The sequence below is a fragment of the Lepidochelys kempii genome, chromosome 2, assembly GCF_965140265.1.
Source record: "Lepidochelys kempii isolate rLepKem1 chromosome 2, rLepKem1.hap2, whole genome shotgun sequence".
In the NCBI taxonomy this organism is placed as follows: domain Eukaryota; kingdom Metazoa; phylum Chordata; order Testudines; family Cheloniidae; genus Lepidochelys; species Lepidochelys kempii.
This window is the reverse complement of record NC_133257.1, coordinates 184,708,898-184,726,743: the sequence shown is the minus strand read 5'-3', so window position 1 is coordinate 184,726,743 and position 17,846 is coordinate 184,708,898. Positions and strand designations below refer to the sequence as shown.

At 41.9% G+C, this 17,846-nt stretch overlaps 1 protein-coding gene across 1 annotated transcript in view; it reads left to right on the top strand.

Moving 5' to 3' along the window:
• STAC (SH3 and cysteine rich domain) overlaps positions 1 to 17,622 on the top strand; it is a 106,132-nt gene extending 88,510 nt beyond the window's left edge. Inside the window, exons 8-11 of the mRNA XM_073329503.1 lie at positions 3,971 to 4,059; positions 7,924 to 7,975; positions 8,073 to 8,210; positions 17,130 to 17,622. Of these exons, the coding sequence (XP_073185604.1) occupies positions 3,971 to 4,059; positions 7,924 to 7,975; positions 8,073 to 8,210; positions 17,130 to 17,228 (378 nt within the window). The 3' untranslated portion in view covers positions 17,229 to 17,622. The remainder of the gene's footprint in view (positions 1 to 3,970; positions 4,060 to 7,923; positions 7,976 to 8,072; positions 8,211 to 17,129) is intronic.
• The last annotated feature ends 224 nt before the right edge of the window (positions 17,623 to 17,846 follow it).

The following is a 17,846-nucleotide window of genomic DNA, read 5'->3' as shown; positions in this document are numbered from 1 at the left end:
ACAGAGATGATAGGGGGAGCGTTGAAACATTTGCAGCTGCGGGAGGAAAAAAAGGGAGAGTAGTATTTAAAAAGACACATTTTAGAGAACAATGGGTAGACTCTTTCATGGTGAACCAAGCTGTTAACATTACATAGCACATGTGCTTTCTTTACAAGGTCATATTTTGCCTCTTACATTGAGGGCCTGCCAGTTGGTGTGAGAGATCACACATGCAGGGCTGGGCAACAGATTTCGGCTTGCAGACAGCCATGGTAAGCCACAGTCTTTTGGCTTCTTTAACCTTCATAATATGTGGAAATGGTTTCAAATAGCAGCACCCTCATTTCCCATACCAAGCACCCATTGGGTTGGCCATTTAAAAGGAGGGGCTGTGGTTTTCGGGTTAACATGCAGCACAAACCCAACTAAACCCCCCCACACACCCAATTCTCTGGGAAGATTGCTTCACACCCCCTCATCCCACCCCCACCGCGTGGCTAACAGCGGGGATTATTTCTTTTCAGCCACAGGCACACAGCCCAGCAGGAACGGGCACCTCTGAATGTCCCCTTAAGAAAAGCACCCTATTTCAACCAGGTGACCATGAATAATATCACTCTCCTGAGGATAACACAGAGATAAAGAACGGATGTTGCTTGAATGCCAGCAAACACCAGGACCATACGCTGCCATGCTTTCTTATGCAATGATTCTAGACTACGTGCTGCTGGCCTGCCATGGTAAAGTGTCCTACCATGGAGGATGTAATAAGGCTGCCCTCCCCAGAAATCTTTTGCAAAGGCTTTGGGAGTACCTCCAGGAGAGCTTCATGGAGATGTCCCTGGAGGATTTCCGCTCCATCCCCAGACACGTTAACAGAATTTTCCAGTAGCTGTACTGGCCGCGAATGCATCCCAAGTCTTCAGGGCAAATTAATCATTAAATGCTTGCTTTTAAACCATGTATTATATTTACAAATGTACACTCACAAGAGGTGCCTTCTCTGCCTTCAAGGTCCAGGAGCCTGGGTTGAGAGGGTATTGTCTCCAGGGTGATAAACAGTTCCTGGCTGTCGGGGAGAACGGTTTCTCTGCTTGCGTGCTGTGCGCTATCTTCAACCTCCTCATCATCATCATCTTCCTTGTCCCAAAAATCCTCATCCCCATTGCGTGAGACTCCCTGGCAGGAGTCCACGTACAGGGGTGGGGTAGTTGTAGAGGCGCCCCCTAGAATTGCATGCAGCTCATCATAGAAGCGGCATGCGAGATTTTTTCAAATATATTTGGCATTTTGTCTTTTGGAACGAAGTTCTGATAGCACAGATTCATCTCCCCATGCAGCGATCAGATCCAGTACCTCCTGTTTGGTCCATGTTGGCGCTCTTTTGCGATTCTGGGACTCCATGGTCACCTGTGCTGATGAGCTCTGCATGGTCACCTCTGCTGATCAGCTTGCCACGCTGGCCAAACAGGAAATGACATTCAAAAGTTCACAAGGCTTTTCCTGTCTACCTGGCCAGTGCATCTGAGTTGATAGTGCTGTCCAGAGTGGTCACAATGGAGCACTCTGGGATAGCTCCTGGAGGCCAATACTGTCGAATTGCATCCACAGTACCCCCAAATTCGACCCAGCGATGTCAATTTTAGCGCTAATCCCCTCGTTGGGGAGGAGTACAGAAATAAATTTTAAGAGCCCTTTAAGTCGACAAAACAGGCTTGGTCGTGTGGACGGGTGCAGGGTTAAATCGATCTAACACTGCTAAATTCAACCTAAACGTGTAATGTAGACCAGGGCTAAGGCACAAAATGAGTTATACCTAGCAAGAAACATAAAAGGGAATGAGAAGAGATTCTTTAAATACATTAAAATCAAGAGAAAGACAAAGAAAAGCATAGGTACTATACTTAGAAGGGAAGGAGCACTTATAACTGATGATATTAAGAAGGCAGTGGTGTTTAATGCCTATTTTGCTTCGGTCTTCATTAAAAAGGCTAATGGTGACCAGCTACTTAATACAATTAATATGAACAAGAAAGGGGAAGGAACACAAGCCAAAATAGAGACGTACAGGTTCAAGAACATTTAGATTATTCAAGTCAGCAAGGTGTGATGAAATTCACCCTAGGGTACTTAAGGAACTAGCTGAAGCAATCTGAGAACTATTTCCAATTATATTCAAGAATTCATGGAGGACAGGTGAGTTCCTAGAGTACTGGAGAATGGCAAATATAGTACCTATCTTTAAACACGGGAACAAAGAGGACCCCAGGAATTATAGACCTGTCAGTCTAACTTCAATACCTGGAAAGATACTGGAACAAATTATTAAATAAGCAATTTGTAAACACTTAGAGGATAATAGAGTTATAAGGAGCAACTAGCATGTATTTGTCAAGAACAAATCATGCCAAACCAACCTAACTTCCTTCTTTGACAGGATGACAGTCCTAATGGATAGAAAGAAAGCAATAGATGTGATATATCTTGATTTTGATACAGTCCCACATGACATTCTCATAAGCAAACTAGGGAAATGTGGTCTAGATGAATTTACAACAAGGTGGGTGCACAACTGGTTGGAAAACAGTATTCAAATAGTAGCTATTAATGGTTCACTGTCATAGTGGGAGGGTGTATCTAGTGATTTCATTAATAACTTGCATAATGGAGTAGATAATTTGCTTATAAAATTTGTAGATGACACCAAGCTGGGAGGGGTTGCAAGCACTTCGGAGGGCAAGATTAAAATTCAAAAGGACCTTGACAAAATGTAGAATTGGTCTGAGTTCAACAAGATAAAGTTCAGTAAAGATAAGTGCACAGTACTTCATTTAGGAAGGAAAAATCAAATCCACGACTACAAAACGGGAAATAGCTGGCTAAGTGGTAGTACTAGAGTAAAGGATCTGATTGTTACAGTGGATCACAACTTGAATATGAGTCAACAATGTGCTACAGTTGCAAAACAGGCTAATATTTTCAGGGTGTAAGAACAGGAGTGTTGTATGTAAGACTCAGGAGGTAATTGTCCTGCTTTACTCAGCCCTGGTGAGGCCAGAGCTGAGTACTGTGTCCAGTTCTGGGCACAACAAAGATGTGGATAAATTGGAGAGAATTCAGAGGAGAGTAACAAAAATCATAAAAGTACAGAAAACCTGACCTATGAGGAAAGGTTAAAAAACTGTTTAGTCTTGAGAAAAGAAAAACAAAACTGGTGGGAGTCCCAATAGTAGTCTTCAAATATGTTAAGGGCTGTTATAAAGAGGACTCTGATCAATTGTTTTCCATGTTTATTGAAGGAAGTAATTGGCTTAATCTACAGCATGGGAGCTTTAGGTTAACTATTTGGAAAAGCTTCCTGTTCTTTCAAGGGGGGTTGTGGAATCCCCAACATTGGAGTTTTTGAGAACTGGTTGGACAAACACCTGTCAGGGATGGGTCGAGGTTTACTTGGTCCTGCCTCAGCGCAGAGGGCTGGACTTGATGACTTCTTGAGGTCCCTTCTAGCCCTATATTTTTATGATTCTATATGACAGTAAAAAACTGCCAGGCACATAGCATGCAGCCCTTAACATACAGCGGAGAGCATGGGTTTTTTTAAGATCTCACTCAAAATATGCACAAATAGTAAACTGCACAAAGCACTCTTTATCTGTTTCTGGAGGATGAAAAGCTGAGTCAGCTCTGCAAGAACTTGAACCTGTGGTTCTAGAGGATCTAATTGTTGCAAACTTCAGAAGTCATGTTTATCCCCTAATACCCTCCTATAATGTAAATGTTTCTTTGATTTAGAGCCAGCTGTGACTCTTGTCCCTATGTCTTTAATGGGATGAACGAAAATCCTGGATTGAAAGGCCCCAGATTTTAAAAAAGTTCAGATCTGGAGCCAAATATTACATCTCAGACCCATCTCTGTCCAGGACATGGCAATTCAGGCAGCCAGCAACTTACAGGTTTTCTTATGTTTTTTTTTTTCTTCCCCTTAAAGGGGCCTGTTTATAAAGACACATCACAAATGCACGCCTACGTTGCCTTGTACAAATTTGTACCACAAGAGAACGAAGACTTGGAGATGAGGTAAAGTGCTGTCATATTTACTTATTGATTTGACCCAGGGAAACTGAGAATGGTGCAGATTTAAATCAGTGTTGTACTTTTAATTCTAATTTTTGCTATGCTATTTGCATTATATTATTTATATATATAATGGTCTCACAGCTATTTAATTATGTATCTTTTCCCTCTTTCTACTTATGAAAATGATGCAGAGCTGGGGAGAAGCTTTTTACAAAGAAAATAATGGGTAAAACTTTCAAGTCATTTTGGTGCCAAAGTCCAGTGACTTTGGCGCTTTTGAAAATTATGCTCCCATTCAATTACTTTCAAGCTTGACAAAGCCCGGGCTGGGATGATTTAGTTGGGGATTGGTCCTGCTTTGAGCAGGGGGTTGGACGAGATGACATCCTGAGGTCCCTCCCAACCCTGCTATTCTATGATTCTAATGAGACTTAGGTTCCTAAGTGCTGAAATCTCTTTTGGGATGGTTGAAAAAATTTTAACAGAAAATTGGATTGTCAACTAAACAAATATTTTTGCAGAAAGTATCTGCTTTCCTTGACATTTTAGATTTTTTTTTAAATCAGAAAATGACAAACTTTCTTTTGTTTTGGCCAAAAGATTTTCAATTTTCAGCAACCAAAAAACTGAAAAAGTATCCGGTTTTAAATTTAGGGGATTTTGACAAAAAAAATTTCCACAGGAAAAAATATCCCCATTTTCTAACCAGCTCTAGTAACAATGTTGGAACTTCTACCAGTGTTATTTAACTGATTGCTCCCTCCCTGACTTCCCACTGCCCGCACCCCCAGAGACTTTGTCTCAGAAAAGGGGAATGAGGAGGATCTCAAGATGGTGAATGGCTGCTAGTGTGTTTTCTTTTACATTATATGGAAGGTTGGTCTGAATTGCAAAATCTTCTGGTTCAAATATATTTTCTTTAGCACTTTTTCATGTAACCCTGCACTAGTGCTGATTTGTCCAGTCTCACAGGGCCTGTTCCAAAGCCCCACTGAAGTCAAAGGAAATCTTTCCATTTACTACCGTGGGCTTTGATGCAGGCCCACAGTGAGTAGATTGTTGCAGAGACTTTAATAGGCTCTAGGAGTGCTGTCTGCTTTGGGCACTGTTCACAAAACATATCCGCTCTCTTCATGCTTCACCCAAGATCAAACCAGTTGGATGCTGACTCCAATAAAATATACTTACAAAGTCACTCAAGAAAAGTCTGTGCCCTCTCCTTGCTCAAGACAGAGCTATCATTTTGCCTGGCTGGCATTTTTCCATGATTGCTTTGTTTCAGGTGTGATAACTGGATAAAAATAGCCACATGCAGGATGACACTTGCTAGGAATCCAGAGCTGCTATGTCTAAATGCTCTGCATGTTGGACTTTCATTTTGCATTATTGGTTTATTTTGGTTTACGCACTCACTCATTCAATTACAAAGGACCACCATTTAAAAATGTAATGTAACCACCCTCCCCAACCATGTCTAATAACCCAGAAGTTGAACCACGGACGTAAGAGCTTACCATCCCCGCCAGAGTCCTCCCACACCCTCATAACAAGGTATAAAAGTGTGCCTTGCAGTCTGTCCTGATGGTTGATAAACAAGGACTGCTTTGGATTGACTTGCCTTCTCTGTTGAGATGCCAGCTAAGTTTTTGATTAGTGACACTTGTTATGGTGGTAGGTTTTGTTGTGTGGCCAAAAGCCACCACAACGAAGAGCATCAAATAGCCACCAGATAACAATGCTGTTTGGTTGCTACTGACCTGGGCTGGATTCACATTGCTCACTATGGGTTAGATTTTCATTTAAACCAATGGGAGTAAGACACGTAGATGGTTTTGAAAATTCCACTAGGCACCTGTGGATTGCCTAAATACCTTTTTAAAAGCTTGCCCAAAGCACTTTAAAAATGTTGGCAAGCATTATTATCCCCATTTGATAAAGGGGAAAACAGAGACAGAGAAATTAAAGACTCAGTCCCTTGACTTTAATGGGAGTTGGTCTAGCTTTTAAGTGGCGTAGCTTGGAATCAAACCCAGGTCTGATGTGCCGTCTCTAGCAGGCACTGTCCAAACAGTTCCTGACATGTTCCAAAAAGACTGGAAGCTTTATGGTTCTGTGATGTCATCACTCTTGTACATTGAGTTCAAGATAGGATGTGGGGAAAGCTGGAGAAATTAGGGATCGGCTATTGCCCATTAATTTCAGCAAAACCCCCATAACCCCAAGGAAAGGCTCACACCCAGCAGAACAGAGCTCTTGGAGCTGGTCACATTGGGAAGTGGGCAGAACTTGCGTCCAACAGCACAGTGTGTCATGTTTGTGTAACAACTTGATGCAGCATCAAAGTGGGTCTTCAGATATCTGCTGAACTAACGCTGCAATATTAGGGATGAGCCCAGCAGACTCAAATATGGCAAGTTGGAGTAGGCTAATATTTCTGGCCAAATTATTCTCCCAGCCCGAGGCTGGAAATAGTCAGCTGGCTTATGATACTCAGCAATTACAGCATGACTCCATGCATTATAAAGGTAAATATGTCCCATTTGAATCAAAAAGATATTTGTGTAGAATTACATCCGTGCTGATTAATTATATTTGTCAGTTAAATAAAACTGGTTTCTTGCTGCCTTCCTTTAGCAGTAACAGCATGAGAACCTGGCTGATAAGATTCTGTGTCCCAACAATAGTTAATGCCTTCATGTAACATGGTGATCCCTGGTACAAATAGGTATTTCTAAGCAGTTTCAGACTAAATTGGAATCAAAGTACATCACACAGGATTTTTCATTTTACTACAAATATCTTTCTATAAAAAGGAGCGGTGGAGATCGTGTATTCTAAACTGGGATGTCGGGTTATAATTGCTGAGGTAGGGTGAAATTTGGTTTAATATATCACCCACCACGTTCACAGCCATTTACTGCTCCTGTTGAAGTCAGTAGCTAAACTGAATGGGAATAAGGCTCAGACTGTGTGGATCAAACCTCAGGGCCATATTGTGTCTGGCCCTAGAATGGATGAAGTTGGGGGAGGGCTGCAGGAGCCTTCTCTCTGCCAAGTGCCTGCATTAGCCAGGCACAATAATAGTCCTTCCACTCTAGAGAGCACAGGAACTCCTCCCTTTTAGCCCTGTGGGTACAAATTACACCAAAGGAGCTGGGGGGAAATGGGGGTCATGGCCATGTGCCCCCCAACTTCCACCTAATGCAACCCTCACCAGTCCATGGCTACAGGAAGGAGAAGACTGCCCCAGTCTACAGAATGATGTTACACGCACTCTCCCTTGCCATCCATCAGGTTGCTGGGCCAGAGATTATGCTTGAGACAAAATACCTCAGGGTGTTCATCCTGGTATTGTACCCTGCCAAACTATCTCTAATGTGAGCCAGTGCAAAAAACACAGGGCCAAATCCTCAGCTGATATTTATCAGCACAGCGCCACTGACTTCATTGTGTCTCCACTCAGCTGCAGGTAAAAAATGTTACAGCTTGTGGGAGTATCAGCAGAGCCATTCGGGACCTGATAGCGCTGCCTTGGCATCAAAATACACAGGAGAATTCAATGGGACAAATTTTGCACCCAGTTACAATGGTACAACCACGTTAGCGTCACTGAGCTGGGCACTTGTATAACTGAGAGCAGAGTTTGACCCTCTCTCGCCTGGAAGATGGAAATTTTGCTTCTGTGCTCATATCTGACTTAGGAAGTTCTCATTGCTTCATAGATCCACTTGTAGTGATTAATCAGATATAATGATCAAGGCTGGGTTACACTTCTAGGAGAATTTCACTATGAATGTTGATGTGCTTGTGCAATTAAGACACATCTTAATCGAAATTCCCGACATCTGTCTTTTCTAATTATAGACCAGGTGATATGATCACACTGCTGGAAGATTCTAATGAAGACTGGTGGAAGGTACGAGCCAAATACTCTATATCCTTTAACACAATAAATGAATGGTATTTATGATAAGTATGAAGGTCATTCTTCTGTCAATGTGCTTACTCCATAGGGGAGAATTGAGGACAGAATAGGATTTTTCCCCGCTAATTTTGTTCAGAGAGTGCAACAAGACGAAAAGATTTTCAAGTGTGTCAGAACATTTATTGGATGCAAGGAGCAAGGACAGATTACTCTGAAAGAGAACCAAGTAAGTGAAGTATACCTTTTACTGTACATTAAGGGCATAGTTCTGCATTCCTTGTGTACCCAGTAATCTGCTTGACTTCATTAGAAGTTTTCGGTGTGCAAAGAAATCATGAGGAGACTCTTTCACAGCACATAGTATTTTTTTCAGTAAATATTATTTGTATTGTGGTAATACCTAGTGCACAGTCAGGATCATGGCCGCATGGTATGTACACTAGAGCTGTGTATGAAACTGTTTTTTTTTTCATCCCCTGATAGCTTTCAAGATTTTAAAATTTCTTCAGATGCCAACTCAGGCTGAAAAATCAAAATGTCAAAAATTTGCATGAACATGTCTGGAAACAAAAGTCAGATCAGGCTGATCTAAATGTTTCCTTTCAATAATTTTGATACATTTCATTTATATTGGCCTTTTTAATCCTTTATTTAATATAAATTAACTCAAAAATGTCAAAACAGTAATTATGAACCAGAAAATGAAACTCTTTGTGTTGACAATTTCAAAACAAGATGTTTCAACCATTTATAAACTTAAAAAAATAATAATAATCAGGAGATTTATGAAAACCAACCCTTTCCCACAAACAGTTTCAGTTTTGACAGATCAACATTTTTCCACTGAAAAAATGTTTTCAGAAAATTCTGACCAGCTGTAACAAACACTGAGAGGACAGACTGTGCCTCAAAGAGTTTATGGTCTAAATCCTCAATCCCACAAAGATTTATGGACATGGTTAATTTTACAGACTGTGAATTGTCCTAGTGACTTCAGATGGGTCAACAAACAATGCATAAAGTTAAGCACATATATAAGTTTGTTGCAGAACTGGGGCTTAATTTAAGACAAGACTTAACAAATGTGTTTAACAGACAAAAGGAGGGAAGGGGAGGCTGAGGGTAATAGTGACGGGAATGCTGATACATGGGGCAATATGTGAACCACTAGAGGCTTCCAAATAATTCAGGATGGGATTTTCAAAACTGCTTTGCATTGGGCCTGACCTTGCTCCCACGGATGCCAATTCCCAAAGGCTTGACTTCAAAGGGAGCAGAGTTAAGATAACAACATCCTTAGAGATCTTTTAATTATCATTTTAAATGCCTTCTCATTCCATAACTCCTTGTGCCTCTCTTTCCCCCTCATTGCTACACACTGATTTTTTTAAAAAAAATTAAAAACACCCCTGTTTCAAATGTTTACTGTACATCAGTTTGGACTCTCACAAGCTATTCACTCTGAAGGTCTTTGATCAAATCTTCCTCTTTAATGTTGTTTTTAAATGTGCACACAAAATGATGGGCATATCTTCCATCTGGGGATATGCCTTTGGTGTGTTCTTATTTCAAATTTGGTTTTATAACTACTTTTCCTGAACACTGAATGGATCCAGTTGAAGTCAATGGAGGGCTTCTATGGGATTGCACTGGTGTAAATGAAAGCAGAATCTGGCCCATTCTACATTAAAAGAACATCAGCACTGTGACAAACACAGTAACATAACTAAGGCAACAAACAACTAAGGGAGAAAATATAGTCAAGGTTCTCTGATGCGAATGGACATCAGCTTGAAATCTTTCTCAGTGTATCCTGTTAAAGATAATTATTTTCCCCTCTTCATGGGGCTTTTTCTTTCCTTCGGAGATTTGCATCACATCTCATATCCCTAGGGGCCAAATTCTGTGCTGACTTGCACTCTGCAATGCCACTGACCTTAATGCGGTTGAATGGGGGAGGAGGGTCTAGGTCAGCGTAAAATTTGGCCCCTAATGTTTCTTTAATGTAGCATTTGCTTGTGACATTTGTTAGCACTTCAGTTTGATGGTGGGTTAGGATATTTCACCCCTTTGATGTAGAAGAATGTCTAAATGCTAACATTTTGTGGCAACATCATCCCTGTAAATAAGACATTGGAAGAGCACTCAGATTATATAGTTTGACTGCCTCCTGCAGCAAGTACATTAGGCAACGCTGAAGCTGTTAAAGTGAGATGAGCTGCATTAAGTATTTTACCATCACAGTAAATTAATGCAAATATCTTCGCTGTGATCCTGATTTTCCACTGCCCTGCACCTTGTGTGGTTATTTTCATCTGCACAAAAGGATAGAAAAACATGATCCAGTCAGGATAGGAGGGGTTTATACCACTTTGCACAGGTGTAAATTACTAGGTAAGGGGGAAGGGAGTGGGGAATCTACCCTGGGGAATTTGATGTGTCAACATGAAGGTAGATTGACAGATGATTTGTGCAATTAAATCAGATTATAATGTTAAACACATGATATCCTGTCTGTTAACATGACTACCATTGTAAATGCTATGGATCAATTTTATTGTATCATTTCCCATCAAACTATTATTTCTAAAAGGTCCGATATAAAGTCTGGCACTTGTCTCTAAACATGAAACCATCCTATTGTCCTTCTTTCACAATAGGAGTGTATGGGAGCTATCATCAGGAGCAGTTCATTGTTTCAATTCAATATATGAGGTAAATAGAGGTGGACTAATTCATCCTGTCTGTCAACCCCTTCGTTCCCTTTTAGTAAGGACAAGCAAACTTGTCTTGCTTAATTCCAAACCCATGCAAACACTGAAGTTCAACCTGAATGCTATGGTGTTCTCTGTCTGCTTAGGAGAAGCTGGGGGAAAGGGAGTGAAGAGGGAGAAAATATGTTCAACAGAAAATAGCACAGAGCTCAGGCAGAGTGAGCAAGTAAATGCAGAGGGATCTGGGGGAAAGGTGTAGAGACTGAACAAAATCTAACGAAGCAATAAATGTAGGGGGTCAAATTATGATCAGCCACTTCAAGGAGATGCAGAAGGGGAGGTGCAAGGAATATCTAGGCCACTTTGCACAACTTCCACAAGGGTCATTCTATCACAGGAATCCCTCTCACCATCCTGGGACTATCCCTGAGGTGGTCTGACCCCCACACAGGGCTGTACTTAACTGGCACAAGTCTGAGTCATTGAACTTTAAAAAAAAAAAAAAAAAAAAACAGAGACCTGGCCCATTGAGTTTAATGTGAGCTTCTCATTTTCGAATACAGTGCTTGTCACCAAGGGCTTTCATACTGCAGGATGCTCCTGTTGATGCTTGGACATAACTCCCTGCCATGTTAATGGATGTTATGTATGCACATCAGGAAGAGAATATACAAACCATAAAGTGCTCGGTGCAGAAAATGAGGAAATTTTTGTATTCACAATATTATATCAAATCGGGAGCAAAAATTCATGATAACAGACAGGCAAAAATACAGGCTATTTTCAAATACAGGCGAAGAGGTTTTCAGTATCATAGGCACCCTGGGCATGTCTCCCTGTGTCTTTGCTTTGCATGGTTTCAAACACTTTGAGTTCCAGGTTCATCCAAACTTTTGTGGTAAAGCTGATGCTAAGAGTATGTCTCCACAGCCCGCAGAAGCAGGCCTCTGAGCTTAGATCAACAGACTCAGGCTAGCAGGGCTCGTGCTAGCACTGTATAGACAGCATGTTGACATTGCAGCTTGAGCTGGAGTTTAGCTCTGAAACCTAGGGAGTGGGGTGGGTGCTAGAGCCTGAGCCCCAGCCCAAGCCACAACTTCAAAGCACTGTCTACATCACTATTTTTTAGAATCTAGGACAAGCCACTCTAGCCAGAGTCTGTAGATTTGGGCTGGGAGGCCTGCTTCTGTGGGCTGTGTAGACTGACACGAAGGGGGAGAAGGGAAACAGCACATTTTGCTCCTCCGTCTCTTGCATTATGTAAGGGTTCCACTTAACATAAGAGCTCTTGAAAAATTCATTATGAAAGATGAAACTCAGCCTGGGAAAAAAGCATTCTTCAAAGACATCAACATTTTTCATGCTAGGGTACAGTGACAGGCTTGTGTGGGTTGAAACTGGTTCAGAAGAAAAATTTCTCTATAGGGCTCAATTTTGCACCTCCTAGAAAAAAAAAATGTGCGTGCAGTGTTGTAGCCCAGGCTATTAGAGAGACAAGGTGAATGAGATACCATCTTTTATTGGACTAACTTCTGTGGGTGAGAGAAGCTGGTCCAATAAAAGATATTACCTTCTAGAATAAAACGTGAGTTTTGCTGTTGATTTCAGGAGAGTAAGAGCAGGCTCTTATTTTTGAGTTTGAAACCAAAGCTAGACAACTTTTGCAGCTTTTCTGATTTTGAAACAAAACTCTTGCACGACACTAGTTGTGTAAACTTTCCCATGTGAGACTGTGTCCTCAGCTGGATGTGAAAATCTTTCTCTAGCCTGAAATGTCTGACCCAGCATATCAGTTCAATAACACACATTCTACAGCCTTCCCCTTATACCTTAGCAGGTCTTAAGTGAACCTCTGCTCAAAAAAAGAAATCTGCATCTTGAAACATATCTAAATATATATCCCTATGCAATCTATGTTTGAAAAATAACATTAACAATAACATTTACATTTTGACCATAATGGCCTTTAAAGGACTCAGAATAATCTATTGTTTTGAATCTCTGTTTACTATTCTCCCTAATTTCTTATTTAAAACAAAGGAAATGAACACTGGGGGAAAAAGCCTTGAAGCCAGATGGGCAGCTCCTGTAAATTGGAGTAGCACCATTGAAGTCTATAGAGCTACACCATTTTATATGAGCTGAGGATCTGGTCCCCTGTGCTTCAGAAAAAGTTGAACTACTGTAATCCAAAAGATCCAAAGCGGCAAAGAAATTCACACCCAAGGCTAACAGTCATGCCTTTCATCCAGTCCTTTGCTTCTTGGATAAGCAGATGCCTTCAAAAAGGAGAGTTGTAATTTTCCATAGTGTGATGCATTTATCAAAACACGGCCCTGTAAATTGTTTCTGTTACATAAAGAACCTCCCAGGAAAGAGCCATTGCTACAACGAGAGAACTAGAGTCTGTGCTTATAACCTGACACTGCTACATAGCAATATTGTACTGACATGCTGTTATAGCACCAAAGCCCAATAACTGGACAGAATCTCAGGGCCTTGTACTAATCCAGCTTTAGGCTTTGCAGTCCCTAAGCACACTGAAACCCATGGAGCATGCTCCCAGCCTAGCTCCAAAACACAGAAGCCTACATTTTCCAAATTAACTAGTAATTTTGGGTAGCACAGTTTTTGAGTTCCCATCCTGAAATATTGTAAAGGGGCCTGATTTTCACTTGATAGTTGCTCAGCACTGTCTGAAAACCAGGCCCCTTTAAGGTATCTCAGGAACCTAAAATTAAGATTCCCCCCAAAAAAACACTAAATTATATTTGAAAATTTAGGCCAAACTAACTTCCCTCAGATCGGTGGAGGGCAGATCTTCCTCCAGGCCATTCCTGGAACTGAAGTTATCAATGTCTTGACAACTTGAAATCTGTGTCCCTGTTGTATTAAAGGGACTGGCTAACACAGAGGATTGAGAATAGACTCTGTAGCCTTGCATTAGTCTGTTAATGATTCAGTCTAGCCCGATGGGTAGTCATTACCATCTGAACATTCTTTGGTAACCTGTGTGAAACGAGCGGGTGCTATCAGTCCAAATGCTAGGGAGCTAGTGGGCACAAAATACATCACCCCAAAAGGCATCCTGGCAGGCAGTTTCAATCAAGAAGCAAAAAGAATGAATGGGGCGATTGAACTACCCTCCTTCAGTCCACAGAGTTGGTGATTTCAGGCCAGGATTGAAGTGCATTGGCAAGAAAACGTAGGGACGCGGACACGGCCGCACCAGTTTTACAGATAAATCGAGGGCATCAGCCTCCAGGACTGTCAATCGGATACCTTTCCAAAGTTCTAAATTCCCGCAAGAAACTGTAGTGAGTTTGTATCCAAATTACGATTCAATGGAAACCAAGGCGTGGCATGGCAATGAGAAATGGTATTTTAAGACGTGCAGGAGCCAGGGGAACATTCTGGGGTGAAAATAAGAGACAGCAGTGAAAATCAGCAAAAACTCAGTTGCTGCTGGACAAAGGGCATTTTCCACTTGGGGCTTTCCACTTGGCAAAATGCAAAGTCTAGGACTCATGTGATTTGGAGTCTATTAATAAACAGTGCAGTTTAAAAGATCGTTTCCAAATCAGTCATCTTGCCCATCTGTTAAGAGGAAAGTGATGGACAAGAATTCTTCAGGGTCAGAATATGCTGCCAAGTTCAGAGAACAGTCAGGATCCCAGCAAATTTTTTTTTAAATAGAACGGAAACAAAGAATTGGGACGTGACCTTCTAATATTAGATCGTGTTTTCTGCCTCCAGTTCTCTCCTTGGACCACCCGCTATCTTAGACGTAGCCTGGGAAATGGGCACTTACACCCTTTCTAACCTCATGAACCCGCAGCAGGTTTTCAGTGTCTGTATTGTTAATTTCTTGGGGAGTTGCTTCCCAGCTGCTCCCTGGTTTTGGCAGCATGAGCAAGTGCCATTTTAAGAAGATTTCAATTTGATACAGCAAGCTGTAAGTGCCCAACAGTCTCTCACTCTCTTCCCCCGCCCCCCCCCATCCCCCAGCCACAATATTGTTTTGCGTTTATCAGCTGCACTAGTTCCACGTAGCAGCTGAAGCACTGTGCAGGGTCCCAATCGAATGTGACAGTTGTTAGCAATAAGGGGCTTCAGTCTCCATTAATTTAGATGCCTTTTACAGTGCTTTAACAGAGTTACTCCTGATTTACCCCTGAGCAAGAGAAGAATCGGGTCCAAGGATTACAGCTTGCAGCCAAAGCTTGAAGCTGGCCAAGCTCTGGTCCATGCAGGACCCCCTGAGAGGTAAAGGAAGGAAAAAAACAGCTTAAAGCCACCTTTGCATTCCCACAGTCCCTGAGGATGCTAGGGCTTGATTTGGCCCCCTGCACAACTTGTAGCTCCTGATTTAAGTTCTGGCAGCTGCTACAGCCTCCTTAGACCTGATGTCTGGCAAGGGATTGCCAGGGCACAGTGTGCCCATTTCTGCCCCAATACATCCTATTCACTGGAAATGGGCAGCAGAGTGCCAGCTGGAGGCTCCCACAGGCAAGACCTAGAGTATCAAAAGCTTGCAAGCGACATGTAATTTGGACAGGCAGCCCCTTACAGGGATTAGAGAGGAATATTTTTCCCCAATGCACAATTGGCCAGATGTATTCTATCTTTGCTTTATTGCCTTCCTCTGAAGCATCAGGGATTGACCACAGCTGAAGAAGGCCACTGGACAGGGGGTACTGGTGTTCTGAGGTGATAGAGGCTCTTTCTTAGAGGCCTGGCTGGAATATCTTGTTCATGGGCTGAGGGTCCAACTGATCACCAGATCTGGGGTTGGAAAGAATTTTTTTTTCCCCCAAGTCAGATTTTCAGGGACCTTAGATTTTTCTCGCCTTTCTCTGTGGCATGGAGTGTGGTTCACCTGCTAGGATCATTTGGGTCTATCCTACCTAATCATTTCTCTGCCCCTGCAGGGGGCTTGGGGTGCTGGTGACATCTCAGTAGGGCACAAAACATTTTAGTCTGAGGACTAAAATGCTTTAGTCTAATCCGAGTTACTGGGTTCAACACGGGGGTAACTGGATGAAATTTAATGGCCTGTTATATACAAGAGGCCAGAGTACGTGACCTAATGCTCCCTTTATCTCTATGAAACTATATCCTCCCACCTAATTAGGCGCTAAATCTGCCCCAGTTTCATAAAAAGAAAAGGAGGACTTGTGGCACCTTAGAGACTAACAAATTTATTTGAGCAGAAGCTTTCGTGATGCAAATACAGACTAACACGGCTGCTACTCTGAAACCCACAGTTTCATAGAGGGTGTTACCATTGACAGCAGTGGGAGCTCTGAAGGGAATCAGCAGCAAGATCAAAAACCTTTTGAAAGCCCACCTTGCCCTTGTTCAGTTATTGCAGAGGGGGATGAAATGAGAATGTTTTGAGTATGTGAATAAGTGATTTTCTTTGACCCACAAAGAATTATGCTCATTAGAAGTTAGGCATCTAAAGATCTTCGAGGATCTGAGCCTATACGTATGTAGAATACCTACCAGAATTGGGCCTTAATCTAAGATGAGGCATTTTAGGTACTACTGTAATAAATATAAGTCATCATCCAGCTGAAAATTATGCAATAAGATATATTTTAGGGCCATGTGTCAGTTGCAGGTCCTCTGAGTAACTAAATATTGCACATACTGGCAGCATATTCTCCCCTGTACAGAGACAACACCATGAAGTGATTGTTCACCTGGCACAGCATCAAGGATGCAAGAGTCCATGAGAGATACTGTTCAGTGCCCCACATCACTGCTGTGGATGCATCTGTTTTATGCCCAACTTTAGAATGCTGTTTGATTTCAATAGCTTGTTTGCTGGAAGTATTCAGATCCTTAGTGCCACATTGTTCACTGTTGGCTTACATTTCTGAAAGAGATTTGGGGTGCTTTGTTTGTTTGTTGCTTGCCCCGTTGATAAACTTTATAGGGCCTGAGTTTTAGAAGACAGCTGCTCAGTAATGTGTAAAAGGCAGGCCTCTTAAAGGTGTCTCAAGCTGGGCCCTCTAAAACTACACTACCTAAAATCACTAGTCACTTCAGAGAATATATTATTTAACCTTACTATTGTAGGAGAGTCCAGATGCTTCCCTCATGACTGGCTCCCACTGTCATAGACGCTATACAATCACACACACAGTGATAGTTCCTGCTTTAAAATCCATGATTGAAGACACTTCCCACCTATGTCAGAGAAAACTGCAGGTGTATACTGGCACTTCAAAAGGAAACCCTTCATCACTTTATATGTGGAGGTGGAGTTTCTTCCATTTCTTCCAGTTTCTTCCATTTCAAATATAAAGGGGACAGCTCTATATACAGGCTTTATAAGCACAAGTCTCCCCCACACAGTAAGTACTCGCTCGTGGAATAAAGTGGCTGTTTATCTGAATATTTCTCCCCCTCTTTAACTTCAGATCTGCGTGACTTCTGAAAAGGAACACAATGGCTTTATCAAAGTTTACTGTGGGAAGAAGAAAGGCTTTGTCCCCCTAGACGTCTTAGAAATCATCTGATTTCAGCACTGCACTTACTGCAGTAGGAAAGCTTTGCTGGCAATGCCTGTCTGCCTCATCTCACACTGTGTCAACCCCGCTGGGCCGTCTTGCAGATGATCACGGACTAGTGAAATGACCGCAGCAACAAAAAAGGACACTTAGACTGTTACAGCAACAAGAAATAAAAAAGATAAAAGGGTTGATTAAAAGAATATATCAGGAAACCTCCAGGGGGAAAAGGGGCCAAGGAAAGTAAAAGGAATAAGGTAAGAAATGGCTGGACTAGCTCATTTCCAGTGCAAGATGGTTATTAATTATCCTGATGGAGACAAGACAGACAGCTGTTCTGAAAGACTAACCTCATACCTGCTCATCTGTCTTCAAAAAAAAAACTGTTGGAGTGCGTTTTTGTTTAAAGTGTGATTTCGGGGGGGTGGGTGGAGGGTCAAACTGTCCTTGTAATACAGTCTGATCTTGTAGTAAAGTGTGACTATGATTCTAGAGTTTTGTCCACAGTATTAGCCAAACAGCATAGTGTTTAATCCTGATGTCAAGTCTCATAACAAAGCAGTTTGGAGGCACTGTGTAAATGTCAGTCTGAAACATTAATGCACCATTGTCTAGACGCCAACGACT